General features: G+C 37.9%; 1 protein-coding gene across 1 annotated transcript in view; it reads left to right on the top strand.

The window, feature by feature from the left end:
* Positions 1-17,827, top strand: part of cdh11 (cadherin 11, type 2, OB-cadherin (osteoblast)) — a 79,090-nt gene that overhangs the window by 39,458 nt on the left and 21,805 nt on the right. Inside the window, exons 2-5 of the mRNA XM_046840518.1 lie at positions 13,271-13,673; positions 14,547-14,841; positions 15,754-15,873; positions 16,351-16,518. Coding sequence (XP_046696474.1) covers positions 13,437-13,673; positions 14,547-14,841; positions 15,754-15,873; positions 16,351-16,518 — 820 coding nt within the window. The 5' untranslated portion in view covers positions 13,271-13,436. The remainder of the gene's footprint in view (positions 1-13,270; positions 13,674-14,546; positions 14,842-15,753; positions 15,874-16,350; positions 16,519-17,827) is intronic.

The following is a 17,827-nucleotide window of genomic DNA, read 5'->3' as shown; positions in this document are numbered from 1 at the left end:
TGTAAAGTACATTAAAGGAGGTTTTACAAGGTGCTGATCTGTATTATGATAGATGGAAAACAACTGAACTGGTTTTAGCTTCATGTTCACTAAATTAAAGTCATGGTTTTAGTTGTGCAGATATTAGAGCTAGAATTATCCTGTAGGAATAAGAACTAAAGTAACTCATGTCGAAATTAGAGCTAGTATTGAAGATATATTGGAGGTAGTGCTTGTAGTATTAAGAATAACTTGACTATTAATTAGGTATAATTAAAACTCAAAGGTCATTCCTGTATAAATTTGTCATACTTTACCCAGAACAGTACAGAAACCTGAGTTAGTAGAGTGGAAATAAGAACCCTGAAATGATCAACACTTTTAAGTTATTGCGAAGAAATTCGAGTTATCAATAAGAAAGTGAAATTAGTTTAGTGTTTAGTGTAGAAACATTTCAGAAATTGGAGTTCAGAAATAAAATTAGTACAAGCAGGATAGAAATCAACGTGTAAATGATTTGTGTAGAAATACGAGTATGATTCAGCAGTGTTAGTGTAAGTTGTGTAGAAATAATTATTATTATTATATAAATTAATATTCTTTAGTACTAGCAGGATAGAAAGGAGATTTTTCTTTGTTGAACTTACAGGCCGGGGTAGCAGTGCAGAAATGAGTTGGTGTTAGGTGTTGATTTATTTTCGAAAATTGCAGTTCTGCAGTTCTGCAAGTAATAGTTCATTTACAGGAAAATGTATAAATGTAGAAAAAACTATTTACATGGCACCATTTTCTGTAGGTAGAAATGTGTTCATGTAACATGTTTGGAAGTTTTCTGACATCTTCAGGAAAGAGGAGTTTACGCTTCTTTGCAGTTTCTCGGTAAAATGACAAGATGAGTTTTGTCACAAAAGAGAGAATAAACAGAAGCCGGTGAGGTTACAACTATTTATAGCTGCTGGAATATTAGTGAGAAAAGGAACTAACGTCTTTCATTGATGTCCCACATCACTGAATGTAACTATAAATAGATAAAAACAGATGTTTGTTAGTAAATAAAGTCTTTAGTACATGCTCTTGGAGGAAAGAAGTTCACTTCAGGATGTGAACAGTAACTCTGCTTAATCACGCTGTCCCTCAGGAACAAAGATGGCGGTTAAGCGAAAGCATGAAAATGAACATTTTCCTCAAAGCAGTTGAACTGTTTTAGTATAATTAACTGCTCACTCTTCATCACAGATCAGAGGAAACCAGCAGCCTCTGACGTTCTCTGTGCTCTGCTTTTGATTTTCTGTTTCCTCACCGTGTTTATTCTCTGTCTGGTCTCGGCTCGTGTCTGTGTTTGTTTAACAGCCGTGGAGTGGGTTTTCGGCTCGTTTCCGTCAGGATCGGTGCGGTGGTACTGAAAATTTCTGGAGAGGCTTCAGGAGAAGCAGATTTGAAATGTCAGGGAAAAGCATCAGTTTCTCAGTAACAGAGTGATTTATAGGTCAGAGTGTTTATAGAGCAGAAAGACAAGCGAAGCGATGCATGTCAAAATTCTGCCTCAAAAATTCTGCCATGATATCCGGAGACGAGTCCATTATTTATTTATTTAGCCGCCGAATTCTCTGGGAATTTCCTCAGCTCTCGATTTTCCTCCATCCCTCCTTCAATAATTTATTTATTTACAAGTGCTAATTTTGTGTTCATTCGTTCAGTGGATTGAGTTTTGCTCCTGGGGGATGGCTGAGCTGAAAAGGTGTTATGACTGATGCAACATTTATCTGTGTGCCATTCGCTTCCCGATCATTTTTGAAAAATAATAAAAGCTGTCACTCAAACGGTGTGGGAAAAAAATAGAAGAACTAAAAGAGAGAATGATAAAAAAAAGAAATCCCTACTGATAGTCAGTAGAGCGGCCCAAGGAGATTTACTTTCTCCTGAATAACGTATTGGAGCTTTGTGTCATATTTTTCAGTTTTCATCCAACAGATGGAACTTTTTTTCTTTGAAACTGATTCCATTTCCTCTTTTCCACAGAAAGGTATAGAAGTTTTTTTCCCCCTATCCCTCAATTCAGCAGCTTTCACAGTCCATCGTTCTTCTCTCCTCAAAAATGGCAAAAATCCTCTTCAATAGATGTAGAAATTAGATTTAGACTTAACACTAGAAATGACTTCTGTGTAGAAATTTGTGTGGAAATCAGAGTTTGTCTGCTTTGTGACAGTGTAAACTTTCAAAGGGTTGAATAAAAAAACAGAACATAAACATGTTATTGAAATTAAAGATTGTGTCCACAATAGTAGAGTTAGAAGAGCAGAGTTTAAATACAGTGTACAAATAAGTATATAAACAAAAGTTGATGTAGAAGTGATTGTATATAGAAATAAGATATAGAAATGTGAGTTTAGTGTAGAAATTAGTTACTATTTCAACAGTGAGTTAGGTTCAGTTTAGAATAATGTGTACAAATGAAAGTTAATGTAAAAATTTGAGTTAGTCTTTGAATAATGATTTCAGTGTAGAAATAAGAATGAGTGTGTACAAATGAGTGAGTCTTAGTGTATAGAAATGCGAGGTAATGTATAGGCATGAGAGTTGGTACTTGGAGTTAGTATTTGAATGGCGCGTTTAGAGTAGAAATAAGAGTTTAGTGTAGAAATAAAAATTTTGTGTTAGCAGTTTCAGCAAATGATGTGTGGCCAGAAGAATTCCAGGCATTTTATTTTCCCTTTCCCTCAAATCGATTCCAGACGCCGTGGTTTCCTGCGAGTCGTTCCCTTCGGGATAAGAGAGTCTGAAAACCTCCTCCATTTTCCAGGAAATGAAAAGGTCCTTTCTTTCTTTCATTTTGTTTTTTTTCTTCTCAATGATTTGGCAGTGGAGGAGCGTTCAGTGTTGTCTCTTTGTGGTTTAAGGGAAGCAGAAAGGCGGTGACTTCCTGCAGCGTGACAGAAATCCACCGACAGGAAGAAGGGAAAATTCGGCTCTTTTATTAACCTTGTACGGTTTAATTATGGATGAAACACGTTGCGAGCGGATTGAAAAGCTGCGCAGATGCAGATGTCTTCAGTGTGTGTGTGTTTTTCTAACTTGCTCATTAACATTCTGCCGTGAACAGCAGCGCTCCAGAGTGAAGGATTAGAACAGAGGAATGACTGAAGACATAATTACCACCTTATTGATGTATGAGAGAAAGAGAGAGAGAAAAAAAGAAAATAATAGTTTGAAACGACTGGAAATCTCATCACACTGTTAACTGACATCCTTGAGAAAAAAAAAAAAGACAAAAAAGGAGAAAAAAAAGTTCAGACTTCAATTGCTTAGAATTTTTCTTTATTCTCCTCTATTAAGAGTAAAAGTTTAGACTTAATGATCTCGTGCTATTACAGTCAGCTGAGGGATATTATTCCATTTTTTTTTCCTCAATCGACTGATAATTACTTTCAAATATTCTTTTATTTGCATTGAATCACTCGACCACGAATGAAAAGATTAATGGAGACTTCCACAGAAGATTGTGAACGTTTTTTTTTATTTATTTATTTTTTAATATTAATTTATTTTTAATATAAAAAATAAAATTAAAGAAGCAACAAACTAAATGAATGAATGAATGAATGAATGAATAAATAAATAAAATTCATTTTTATAATGACCAAAAATATTAGTATTAGTGTTTATTATAATTTATCCAAAATATCCATAATTAAGCCAAAATAATTGTGTGTCTATGTTTTGTGAACAGGATAATAAACTGCAGCGTATAAATTAGAATTTAGAAAAGGAAGGAGGGGAATATCTTAGAGGTTTGAAAGGATCTTTATGATTATTAATCCCGTAGTGTCAGGATTCTGCGTGTATAAACAGCGAGGTGAAGAGAGAACACAGATGAGTAATGAGAAATATTAGCATGAGCAGAATGTTCAGAAGCGAGGCCTTGTAGTGTGTAATTGCAGCTTTCTAATGGCTTTAGAGAATGTGTTCTCTTTTACACACACACACGCGCATATGCATACACATGCACACTCACTGTTATGCTGATTTTAACAGCAGGTTCCTCTATTTCAAGTTTAACTATACAAATACAAAGGAGCAGTTTTTTTTACATACTTTCTTGGAATAAAATCTTTCTAGAGGGTTCTTGGGATGTTTCATGGTTCGTCCTGGATTTTAGAAACCAGTGTTTGACTGGAACAAAACAATCACACTGGAGACTCTTTCAATAAATTTTACTCAACTTCTCCTTACAGAAAACTTCATAATTTTTGTGGTTTTTGAATTCTTTTCTGTCATTCTAACAATAATAAGGTCTGACTGTAGTAACAATAACTGAGTTGTTGTCATAAAAACAATAAAGTTAACAATACAGAGTTGTTACTATGGAAACAATAATAATAATAATCAACTGTCACAATATACATAATAATGGTGCTGAGCTGTTACTATAGAAACGACAATATACTGTGCTGTTACTACAGAAACAATAGTGGTACTGAGTAACAGCTGTTACTATAGAAAAAATAACAGTACTGAGCTGTTACTATAGAAACGATAATGGTACTAAGCTTTTACTATAGAAAAAATACCAGTACTGAGCTGTTACTATAGAAACGATAATGGTACTGAGCTGTTACTATAGAAACGATAATGGTACTAAGCTGTTACTCTAGAAATGATAATGGTAATGAGCTGTTACTAAAAAAACGATAATGGTAATGAGCTGTTACTATAGAAACGATAATGTACTGAGCTGTTACAATAGAAACGATAATGGTACTGAGCTGTTACAATAGAAACGGTAATGGTACTGAGCTGTTACAATAGAAACGGTAATGGTACTGAGCTGTTACTAAAGAAACAACAACAATGCTGAGTCATTATTATAGAAATGAGAAGACTAACTCTTAGTTTGTAATCAGTTTCTGGTCTTTATGACAGTGAGTGTGAATGTAAGGATTTATTTTCACACTTGGTGTAGAGGAAACATCATCGCTGCAGAAGTTCATTAGGGTCAGGGTTCTGTGTATACTTCAGGTCTTTCAGTATTTATATAAGGAACCGAGCATCTCTTACACACATCACTATCTCTTATCACTGCCGCTAGCACCAAAGCTCTTAACCTTCAACTATGGAAACTAAAGCAGAGCGCTGAGACACTTCTCTGTGGAAAGGTGACACTCAGTCTCTCATACCCAAGGACATGATTCTGCTTTACTGACAAAGAGAACAACATGCTCTGAAAGAACAAGAGTGCAGGAGAGGAGAGATCTCTTCTCTTCTCTTCTCTTCTCTTCTCTTCTCTTCTCTTCTCTTCTCTTCTCTTCTCTTCTTCTCAATTCAGTCTTTTATCTTAATTTCTTCTCATGATTTGTCATTTATCTTTTCCCCTTCTGTCTGTTCTGAGATCTTCTCTTCTACTCTTCACTTTTAATTAGTTTTGTCCTCAGTTTTCTTTTTCATTCGCTCATTCCTTCATTCCTTTCTTTATTTCTTTCTTTACTCTCTTTTGCTTTTTAAAGTTTTCTTTCTTCTTTATTAGCAGAACTAGCAGCCGGGTTTCCTCACCTGTACCGCACAAGATCATTAGCATGCTCATCTTCGACACAGATGTGAAAAAGAAATTGAATCATTTTAATACTAAATTGAATGTATATCACAGTGTTTTATATAACACACAACATAATGAGCTGCACAAAAAAAATTAATTATCATCCACGAGTTAGAAACATGAAATGAGATAATGATGGCGGGAAGAGAAGAAGAAATAAACGAAAGTGTCCATACATTAAAATACTAAATATGTACGCTTCTGAGAACTACCCTGAATACTAGCTTGAGTATGTTGCATCATATTTTATGTGCTTTCTAGAAAATGAAGCTGGGGGTTAAGGAATGTAGAATAGCAGATTCGAACTCGTCAGTGTGTGTTCCACAATCTATTACTGTAATGCGCTTTCAGCTCTTCTGGAGGTAATTCTGGGAACAGCTATTAAGAGGTTTGCGAAACCAGTAAAAGTCTTTTTGAATCAATTCTGTGTTTGATGTGGAGATGATGGAGCAATCAGAGAGAGTTTTATGATAATTATTTCTAATATTCTATAGACAATCTGAAAAAAAACCCCACAATAAAACAATGTATACGTAAAAGATTGCAGGTAACATTTCAATTTTATCATGTCTACCGAAAATTGTCCATTTTATCAATGAGGGATTGAAGCGCAGCAATGTTTTGGAGAAGCCATGATGATTAGATCCGCTTGAGTTTTGTTATCGCACAACACCTCGGTCGTTTAGTCTCTGTACTGTAATTGAACGTCAATTAAGAGTCCGGTTTCGTCCTGAGAGCGCAGCCGCTGACCGCAGGAAGCTCCGCACCGTAACGAGACACCGAGAGAAAATGTGGCTGTGTTCTCCACCGGGCTTTGATGACAACCGCAGTCACCAGATATCCATCACCATGAGCTCCTCAGTGACATTTTAGAGGTTATGAATTGGTGTTCCCAGCACTTTCTGAAAGCACGATTGCGTTTCACATCAAACGCTGAGAGGCAGCTCGGAGGAGGGAGACGCACGAGTCCTCAGGAGGTTTCAGCTTCACGTTGTGGTTCGTTTGATTGGAGTAACAATGACATGGCCTTTTACCTTCTTCTTCTTTTTCTTATTATTATTCAGATCGGTGATTTAGAGACTTTTACTTGAGACAGATGTGTGTGTGTGTGTGTGTGTGTGTGTGTGTGTGTGTGTGTGTGTGTGTGTGTTTGAATAGCGCAGATATACATACACTATAAGGACAAATGTTTGTGGACACATGGAAACTTATCATTTTAAACATTTAGTTTCCATTTGCTGTATTAATAACCTCCACTCTTTTGGGAAGATGTTCCACTAGATTTAGGAGTAGATTTTGGAGATGAGGAGATTCGTGCTCATTCAGCCACAAGGGTGTTTGTAAAGTCAGGTACTGGTGTAGGGTGAAAAACCCTGGGGTACAGTCAGTGTTACAATTCATCCCAAAGGTATTCAGTAGATTTGAGGTCAGAGCGTTGTAGCAGGCTACTCAAGACTTTACTCCAACTCATGTTAACCATCTCATCATGGAGCTGGATTTGTGTACAGGGGCACTGGCATGCTGGAACATGTTCTTCTGGTTGAAGTGAAGGGAGAATTGAATGCTACCACATCCAAGGACATCCTTGAGTATATATAGACATGGTGCATGTAATTTACATAAAGAGAATTTCTCACTTTTTCATTTTTAACTGTTCATTATAATTAAGTTATCTAAATGTAGACTTATCAATTCAGTCAGTTTCGCACTGCAGACATCATTGACAGCTTTTACATATCAAACCTGGCTAATGTGTCATTTTATCTGTTATCTTTTAAATGTTTCATTTCTGTTTCACTGGTAGGTAATATCCTGATATGATATTTTTCACTGTACTCATGCCATCAATATAAAATAAACACATTTCTCCTTACAGAAAACATCTACAATGATAATTACACAATATTTTTAATCAGTTTATGTGGCTCGTCCAACGTATACATCCCTGTGAGTGAGCTGTGAAAACGTAACAGAACATATACTGCATCAGTTTCCAATATTTTGCTTTTGGGTGCAGGTTTTCATTCCAACGTATCAAATTCTACTTTTTTAAATCTGATTAAAATTTTCAAAGACTATAACGTGTAGCTCTGTGAAAAAGATGGGACACCTCTAATATCCGTATGAAAATCAATCAGTGCCTTGTGACCAATCAGAATACAGAGTTTAACAGTGCTGTGGGGTAAGAGAGTTTCAGTATGGATGGAGAAGAAAGAGCTGTGAGCGTGAGGATTGCTATAAATACTCTGTGGTAAAGTGGAGGCGTCTCCGCTCAGACTTGAGCGCTCCTCATTGTTCCGTCAAAGAGCCAGGGAGCGTGAGGTGCATGTAGGAAGCACCACTGAAGCCTTTCACCATGTTACAAATCTGACTTCCTGCTCTGACAAGCTCCACCAATCACTGAGGGAGTAAAGAGCAACTGCCTGTATTTATCCACACATACTCAAAAAAAAAAAAAACCTACACATTTAGATGTCGGTTTTCTGACTGTTTTTTATTAGAATCCTCGGAGACAAGAGACTGATCCAGGAGTCTGATCCAAGAGTCCAGTTTTGCGGTTTTAAATTAATCATATTAATATTTATGACTCAGTTTGCTGCTTCGCAACAAGTCAGCACAGTGTGCACACACACACACACACACACACACACACACACACACATTTTTACTAGTACGTGTTTTATAACAATACTGTGTTTGTACTCTTTATTAAGTTTTTATACCTAACTATTTTATTCTCAATGCTCAGGGTAAGTTATTTATTCTGCTTTCATTCATAAAATTATAAAATTAATAAGCTGCTTTGCTTCACACTGTGAGACTCGCAGAACACACTGTGCTGCTCTGAGCCAGTCAAAACACACTGTGCTGCTATAAGCCAATCACCAAACACTGTACTGCTCTCAGCCAATCACCAAACACTGTACTGCTCTTAGCCAATAACCAAACACTGTACTGCTCTTAACCAATCAAAACACACTGTACTGCTCTTAGCCAATCACCAAACACTGTACTGCTCTTAACCAATCACCAAACACTGTACTGCTCCTAACCAATCAAAACACACTGTACTGCTCTCAGCCAATCACCAAATACTGTACTGCTTTTAGCCAATTAAAACACACTGTACTGCTCACAGCCAATTAAAACACACTATATGCTTGTAGCCCATCACCGCACATGGTACTCTCTTACCAAATTAGAAACACTGTACTTCTTTCAGCCAATCACAACACACTGTATTGCTTTCACACCAATTAAAACACCCCTAATTGCTTTAGGCCAACTAAAACATATAGGACTGCCCTCAGCTAATTAAAACCAATTAACTGCTATCAGCCAATCAGAACACACTTTACTTCTGTCAGCTCATGCAGTCAGTGTGTGGGTGTCACTGTGAGATTTTATTTACATTTATTTAAATACCTTTCTCAAAAACCAACTGCTGAATGACAGCACACTTATTTTACAAACACATACAGACACACACAGATGCACACACACACACACACACACACACACACACACACACACACACACACACACACACACACACACGCACATACACTTGTAAAAATATCAGGCGGGGCCTCAAGGGAGTCGACAGGAGCATACATCACATCTACACACACATGCATCACTATTATTGCTTTAACCTAGCTCTGCGTGTTTATGTGTGTGTGTGTGTGTGTGTGTGTGTGTGTGTGTGTGTGTGTAAAACTGGATAGTGATGAATTGTTTTACTTCTTGATACATTTTCCTGACTCATTTGTGTTCCAAACAATGTTATATTTATATATGTAGCATTTTTAGCATTGATAGATTATGTCATAAAAAATAAAAAAAAATCACCTAATAGTTTATAGTATGTACATAAAAGTAGTTTTACATTTAAATTTAAAACTACTTAGGGAACAGGAAAAAAAAAAAACTAAACAAACAAAAAACAACAAAAACAACAAAAAAAAAGATATATATATATATATATATATATATATATATATATATATATATATATATATATAGAGAGAGAGAGAGAGAGAGAGAGAGAGTTATAACTCCAACACATGGTGATAGCAGATGGTTACAGTATATGTGTTTTTGGTGTAAATTGTATATTTCTTTCCGCTTCTTTTGTTGAAAATGTTCGTGTGCATCTGCATCTTAATGAAATACAATTAGTGCTGTTGTTTGCACTTTTTACGCAAACAGAAAGAAAAAGTCAAAGTGAAATTTGTTGCTTAGAGCCAAAATGGAGGCAAACACACACGTACACACACCCACATACATACACACGCACACACACACTCATACACACTAATCAGGACCACCAGAGGGAGTGTTTTAATTACCCTGCACTGTGAGAGGCAGACCGTCACATCTGTTTCTCTAATTTTCTTCCTTTTATCTCCTCTCTTTCCTTCCCTCATCACTCCATCACACTTTTTACTCCTCTTCGATTCCCTTTTCTTTGATCTCTTTTCCTCTTTGAATCTATTTTGTCCTTTTCATGACTTTCCTCATCCTTCCTTTCTGCTTGATCCTTCTCTTCTCTTCTCTTCTCTTCTCTTCTCTTCTCTTCTCTTCTCTTCTCTTCTCTTTCTTCTCTTCTCATTTGTATTTACATAGCACATCTGTTTTTCGATTTTTGATATCTATTTTTCTTTCTTTTATTCCGTTTTCCTCGCATTCCCTTTTCCTACTTATGTAAACTCAGAGCAAATCTAAAATCCTTTATCAAAGGTTTTCCAAGAATTTTGTCTCGTCTAGTTCCAATCTTTTTCCATCCCCATTTCCTCTCCATTTTCCGCCAATCCTTCTTTTCTCAAATTTTTCTCTCCTTCCTTCATTATTTTTCTTCCCCTTTATTTTCCTTTCCACTTTTCTGCTCCTTCATTTTCTCCTCCTCCATTTCCTTTCCTTTCTCTCCCCCTTTTTCTCGTCTTGGCATGTCATGTTGGAAAATCTCAGCATGTTGGTTTGGAGTGTGTGTGTGTGTGCATGTGTGCATGTGTGGAATATATTCCATGGTGGTTCATAGTGGTTTCTTTGCTTTCTTTAAACTAGTAATTAGACAGTAAGAGGCTGCATAATCACTTCTGCTTCCAGAAATCAAAAATCCATGGCATTTTTTTTCATCCTCGTCTTATTCTTGTCTCGTCCTCATCTCCTGCAAACCCTTTCAGCTTAGCCTTCGTTCTTCTCCTCCTTCTCCTTCGTCTCAGTTCTGTTTTTTTTTAGATGTTATCAGGTGCGTGTGTGTTTCTGAATATTTTTCCGGCATTCCCCTCAGCGCACATGTCCTTCTTGACACCAGGTTCATTTAAACGTTTATCCGTCTGAGCGCTGAAGGTCTAATGCAAGAGACTGTTCCCGTTACAGACAGAGGATAAATCGCTGACGCTCAATCGCTCTCCATCCTCCAGTGACTTCGGCCCAGACGGCTTTACCTTACGCTTAGGATGGAGATCGATCTGGTTTAGGGCGTTTATTACAATTCCCCTAAATCGCCTCGTGGTTCGGGGGTTTGGTCAGGAAGGGACGGATTAATCGGAAGCGTGGAGATATTAGGGAGGAAAAAATGCACTTACAGTAGGAGCGGATATCAAAAGACGCCAGCTTTAAGTAGCACTTAATAATATTTTATTCGAAGACATTTATTCAATGTTATTTTTATAAACCTTTTAACAGTAGATATTGTCACACTTTAGCTTTACAGGAATGTTTACAGAAATGGTAACGCTGTGGCCTGAAGATCGAAGGCAGAGGCAGACGCTTCTCTTTCTCTTTTTTGATCTCATTAAACGCTCTTTAAACATAAACCAGTTTCAGAAATAACACCAACCAGAAAACCCTTTGTGATGTGTATCTCTTCGATTCTGTCAAAATGTCTTTATTTACATGTTGGTTTGGCTTCCATACCCATAAATGTAAACCTCAATAAAGCTTCCACATAGAACCCATTACAGTTTTCTGTTGTCATAAAGAACATCTGCAGAACCTTGAGAAACCTTGAGGAAGCCACTGTCCTGTCTTTTCACTCAGTAGTTTTACAGAAATGCAAAGTGAGGAGACATGGCCTCATGATCACATGCAGACTTGTATGTAAAGTATGTAAAGTATTGAGATAATGCATACATACATACATACATACATACATACATACATAAATATATAAATATATACATACATAACTCACATTTAATCTTGCTGAAACTGTAACTGATTTTTGCTAAGATAGTGGTTATACATTTCTTTTACTCCTTAGCACCATTAGCTTCGTAACCAAACAGACTTTTAAACGCTAACAAAATCTTGGCCTGATTGATCGTATTTGATGCAGCGTTTTATTTCTGGCTGAACTTTTGCTTGATGTGAAGAAGTACTTGTAAGCTGACTGAGTTTGGAACCATACTGGAATTTTCTTTCCCAACCCTGTCCCATGGTGGTCATATTTATCCGTTCCATCCACCCTTTCGTCCATACAGCACATTCCTGAATACATCCAGAGACGAAGTTTCTAAAGAAGAAAAAATAAACCCTCCCACACACACACACACACACACACACACACATACACAGTGGTGTCCAGTTCATGAGAAAGAAAAGGAAAATCCAGGGATAAAATGTCTTCTTTTTCCTGAGCTGCTGCCAGTTTTATAGGCGAGCCACGCAGGCGTACAGCGTCAGCTGTTATCAGCCCATCATTATGGATGCTGACAGAGTGGTACACAGGGTGTTGGGGGAGGTGTTGGGGGTCGGTGCTGGTGTCATTTGGGTGGGTGGTGAGGCGAGAGACAAGACACCTGAAGAGTTAGAGCCCTATTTTCCCGCTTCTGTGCTCGATGCACCTTATTTGGAGCATATTTACGGCTCTGACTTGGGCACTGGAGATTTGTTCGGTTTGTTTTTCTTTATTCCCTTCACCTGCACTTCATGCTCACAAACGTTCCCCCGTTCCTTAAAAACCCTGGTCTCTGATTTATGCTTGTGGTGGGCCGTGATTAGAGCATGCATTAGGATGAGAAAGAGAGAAAACGAAGCAGCCAGTGGGCTGCGGTGGCTCTCGACGCTGGAGCTGGAGGTTATTAGCGACTCAGTGAATGGGAAAATCTCTCCAAGTCCATTTCTCTCTCTTGCTCTCTCGCTTTCTCTCGCTCTGTATAGCTGTAGCATCCAAGCAGGAGGTGATAAAAGAGCATCAAGCCAACACTTCAACTGCTTAATTAGTGTAGCATGACATGGCTATGTTCTGACGAGGCAAAGAAAACGATGCCACTGAGGAAGGATCATTGCACCAGTAAACACATGGCAGATGTCAGGGCCATAACTGTGCTCATTTTTTTTTTTCTATTTCTTTTTTTTCTTTTTTTTTATTAGCATTCTCCTCAAATAGAGGAGCTAAACACCAGATTTCATGTGTGCATGACAAAATCTCAAACCTCCAGCTATTAGATCAAGTGGGACGGATGTGTGTGACTTGGGAAATGGCTTGCAGGGAGAACACTGGGGCTGCAATGTCTAATTAAACAAGAGCAAATGGGCTTACAACCGCTGTTGCTTAATTAGTCCAGGCTACAGAACCACTACAGAACCAATTAATACATTCCAATTTCAGCCAAAGCCAATTAAAGTTTCATTGTGATCCCGAAACACTACACTATGTCACTGAACATCTCAATCTCTTTTTTTTTTCCACAGGAACAAGCTGAGACTCAGCGTCTGGGATGATCCTCAGCGTGGGTGGACATACAGCGTGAAGTGAACCACCACTTCATCTACTTCAAATTTCCATCCTTAGAACTAAAACGTCGAAGCTTTTGGGAAAAAAAGGACTCTGAGCAGGACGTGGGCGAGAACGGACAGGATGTGGGACGGTTTGAGAGTGCAGGTGTTCTTCTTGTGTTTAATAGCGACACTGTGGATTACGGCAGCGTCTCGAGGCCCTCAGGAACACGGACATCGCCGGCGTCTCTCTTCCTACAGACACAGAGAGAGACGAAAGGATGGACACGTGCTCCATCGCTCCAAACGAGGATGGGTGTGGAATCAGTTCTTCGTCATCGAAGAGTACACGGGTCCTGATCCTGTCCTTGTAGGCCGGGTAAGAAATGTTAGGGGTCAAAATATTTCTGTTATTTTATCTTCAATATATTTTGGTCAATCTTTGAAAGTAACAAATATAGTTAGCAATTCTAGCTTTCTTGAGGAATATTATTTGAAAAGTTCCTACACAAAGCTCTGTTTGCTTCTTTTTTTAATGAACTAGTCCACATTTCCAGCCTCTTTTTCATGGTTTTATGTTTTTTTAATTTATTTTTTTTTATGCGTTCCTCATTAGGGTGCACAGTGATGTAACTTAAACCCAGTACTAGTGCTGAAAACATGAAGCTAGTCCACATTTCCAACATCCAGCATCTAAGCCATTACATCATCATGTGGCGGTTTCTGAATAAAGTCTATAAAAATAATACCAACCATATAAGTCTTTTCAGTTACAGATATGGCCATGTACACACAGCGAACTAATAACAGTATATGCAGTATATCTTTATGTTCTAACTTACTAGCTGTTCCGAGGTAATGGTCCTCTTGTTCAGGCTGTGATGAATAAATAAATACATTTCTGTAGTTTTTTTTTTCCAAACATTGATTCAGAGAGATTTTATTTTTTTAATTTGAAGCAAAGAAATGTGAGGCTACTTGAATAAGATCTAATTGACTGTTTCTTCTAAACTAGAAGCATTTGAAAGCTACAACATAAAACAGATTTTTGAGAAGTTTGAGAAGCTGCTTTTCCTTATTCAGTAATGTCATATGGTTAGATTTGGGAAAATGGGCTTAACGGTAACGACAAATTCAAACAATATTTAGGAACCCCTCCAATGAGGAGCCGACTATTATTTGCAAAGCCCAGCCACCTTGAGTCATCTTGCAGCAGAATGTCGTGACTCATTTTCTTCCTCTCTGTCTGTAGCTTCACTCCGATGTGGACACAGGGAATGGCAACATCAAATACATTCTCTCAGGTGAAGGCGCCGGGACCATTTTCGTTATTGATGATAAAACAGGCAACATCCATGCGACGAAGACGCTGGACCGTGAGGAACAAGCGGAGTACACACTCACCGCTCAGGCCGTCGCCCGAGACACCAACAAACCTCTAGAGCCTCCATCTGAATTCATTGTGAAGGTCCAGGACATCAACGACAACCCGCCCGAGTTCCTGCATGGACCGTACTACGCTCGCGTGGCTGAGATGTCCAACGTTGGTAAGATAGAATTTTTCGCCTCTGTTTTTTTACCTTAGAGTTGAGAAAACGACAGCTCTGTTTCCTCATGCATTATTCAAAAGCAGCTGAAATCTGACCAGGAGAAAGTGAACCTCAAGTTGTTGTTGTTGCTGGTGGTGGTGTTGTGTTGCACTGTGTGTGTTTGTGTGTGTTTGTTTATTTTTAACTCTCTCTTGTTGCACAATACATCATTCTAATGTGACTGTGTCAGGAGGTAATGATCTGTTACCCCACCACACTCCACCACACCACACCATACACAGGGGGAAGTTTGGAGCCGGTCAAATTCAGATACGCTGCTCATCAGGGAATTACACTTGGTCGTGATTATTTTGATAATTTTCAATAACCCTGTAATAGCGAGGACAGGGTTTCCCGACAGCTATGTCTTATTCTGTAAAATTGGTTCAGATTGGTCTCGTTTGTCCGACTTCTTAGTTCAAGAACTGTTTTATTTCAGCAGTTATCAAAAACCAATAAACATTCCCTCAGCTGGTGCTTATTATTGAGCGGCCTGCTGTTTAAGACCACTGAGAAAAATCTAATGTTTATCCATGTGGGAAATTCTGCTCTATATGTTCACCATGGATACGGATTGTTTTTCTGTCCCATTTCAGTAAATCATGACTTTCCTACGACCTTGTGATAATAGTAAACTAGCAATTTTCAATCTGATTTATTAAATAAGGACACATTATTTGCTATTTATAATACATCCTTTCTTGTTAAGTTTTTAGTCACTTTCACAGCTGACTGGCACTAGAGAGTCTTTCCATGAAAAAAAACATAAACCTCTCATTGCATTAACCATCAATCTATTGTAATTATACATCTGTGCATTTTCGGCTCAATGCTACTTGCACATGATGGTGTTTTGTTATTATCCTGTAGGTACATCAGTGATTCAGGTCACGGCTACAGACGCAGACGACCCGACGTACGGAAACAGCGCTCGGCTCGTCTACAGCATCCTTCAGGGACAACCTTACTTCTCAGTGGAACCTCACACAGGTATCTAATACAGTTTCATTTTGCTTATGGTTATTGCTGTATCATCATAGAAAAAATATATAAATTAAAAATAAATAAATAAAGTAAGAATAGAAAGAACATCCATGTTTAAAGATTTAGGTCATGGCCATACTTGTATCATTAAAAAGTAAATATGTAGATAAATGGCAGAATACACAAAAACAACAACCATCATCATTTATTTATTTGTCTGATTATTTGTTGTTTGTTTATTTAAATAAATAGTGATTAGCCCACAGTTGTATGCACATGGTTGTAGTTAACGAAAATATCAATTAATTCAATGAAGATAAGAGGACAAACTCACAATCATGCAGTCTGCAACATGGCTCTGTTCTGACTCGAGTTTTCTCACCATGTATTCATGAGTTATTCCAGTCTGATGTTTCCTAAAGAATGGATTTTAAACTGAGATTCATCCTTAATGCCATATCGGTATGTGTGTGTTCTCTGCAGGGATTATCCGCACTGCGCTGCCCAACATGGACCGAGAGGCTAAGCAGGAATATGATGTGGTCATTCAGGCAAAGGACATGGGGGGTCACATGGGTGGTCTCTCGGGGACAACACAGGTGAAGATCACGCTAACGGACGTCAACGACAATCCTCCCAAGTTCGCACAAGGTCAGTGTTTCCCGAACACTTTGTTGATCCTGATTTGAAATGTGGGTGTAAAATCACATGTGAATTCAGAAATCACAATATATGATTTTTAGACTATTTATTTGTATGATACAACTGCAAATAAATATTTGAACACCTGTCTATCAGCTAGAATTCTGACCCTCAAAGACCTGTTAGTCTGCCTTTAAAATGTCCACCTCCACTACATTTATTATCCTAAATTAGATGCACCTGTTTGAGGTCGTTAGCTGCATAAAGACACCTGTCCACACCATACAATCAGTAAGAATCCAACTACTAACATGGCCAAGACCAAAGAGCTGTCCAAAGACACTAGAGACAAAATTGTACACCTCCACAAGACTGGAAAGGGCTACGGGGAAATTGCCAAGCAGCTTGGTGAAAAAAGGTCCACTGTTGGAGCAATCATTAGAAAATGGAAGAAGCTAAACATGACTGTCAATCGCCTCGGACTGGGGCTCCATGCAAGATCTCACCTCGTAGGGTCTCAATGATCCTAAGAAAGGTGAGAAATCAGCAGAACTACACGAGAGGAGCTGGTCAATGACCTGAAAAAAAAAAAAAAAAAAAAAAAATATATATATATATATATATATATATATATATATATATATATATATATATATATATATGCACATGCACAAATGTTCCCTGGTGGTCTAGTGGTTAGGATGTGGCCCGGGTTCGATCCCCGGTCAGGGAACCAACCCCAGCCACTTTCAGTGCCGGTCCCAAGCCCGGATAAATAGGGAGGGTTGCGTTAGGAAGGGCATCCAGCGTAAAAACATGTGCCAAATCAAACATGCGGAGGATCCGCTGTGGCGACCTAATGGGAGAAGCAGAAAGAAAGTTATATATATATATATATATATATATATATAACTATATATATAATTGTAGGAAAGGAAACTGCTATTATATAATCATGTGCCCTACCTCTATTAGCATTATATCTAATAATTCAATATGTATAAAAAAAAATGGTGGATTTAAAATAAAAAATGCACATTCATTTTGGACAAAAAGTCTTACTTTTGAGAATAATCTCTCCCAGGTGTGATTTTATTTCATTTTAAGTGGAAACAGATGAAACTTGTTGAGTTCTGGGTCTTGAATAAGAAGTGTGAATGCACTCCACTGATTATGAAAGTTGTGTGATTGGCTGACACTAATGATGACATCATTGTGCAATTATTTCCTGAAATGTTCCATATATACAGACAGCTAGACGATGGTTAGGATCTGTAGTGTGAATGGATGGGAGAAAAAAAATGAGAAAGACAATGAA

This window comes from Silurus meridionalis, chromosome 26 (assembly GCF_014805685.1).
Source record: "Silurus meridionalis isolate SWU-2019-XX chromosome 26, ASM1480568v1, whole genome shotgun sequence".
Taxonomy (NCBI): Eukaryota; Metazoa; Chordata; class Actinopteri; order Siluriformes; family Siluridae; genus Silurus; species Silurus meridionalis.
Note: the sequence above shows the minus strand (reverse complement) of the source record. Positions and strands in the feature narration are given on the sequence as shown.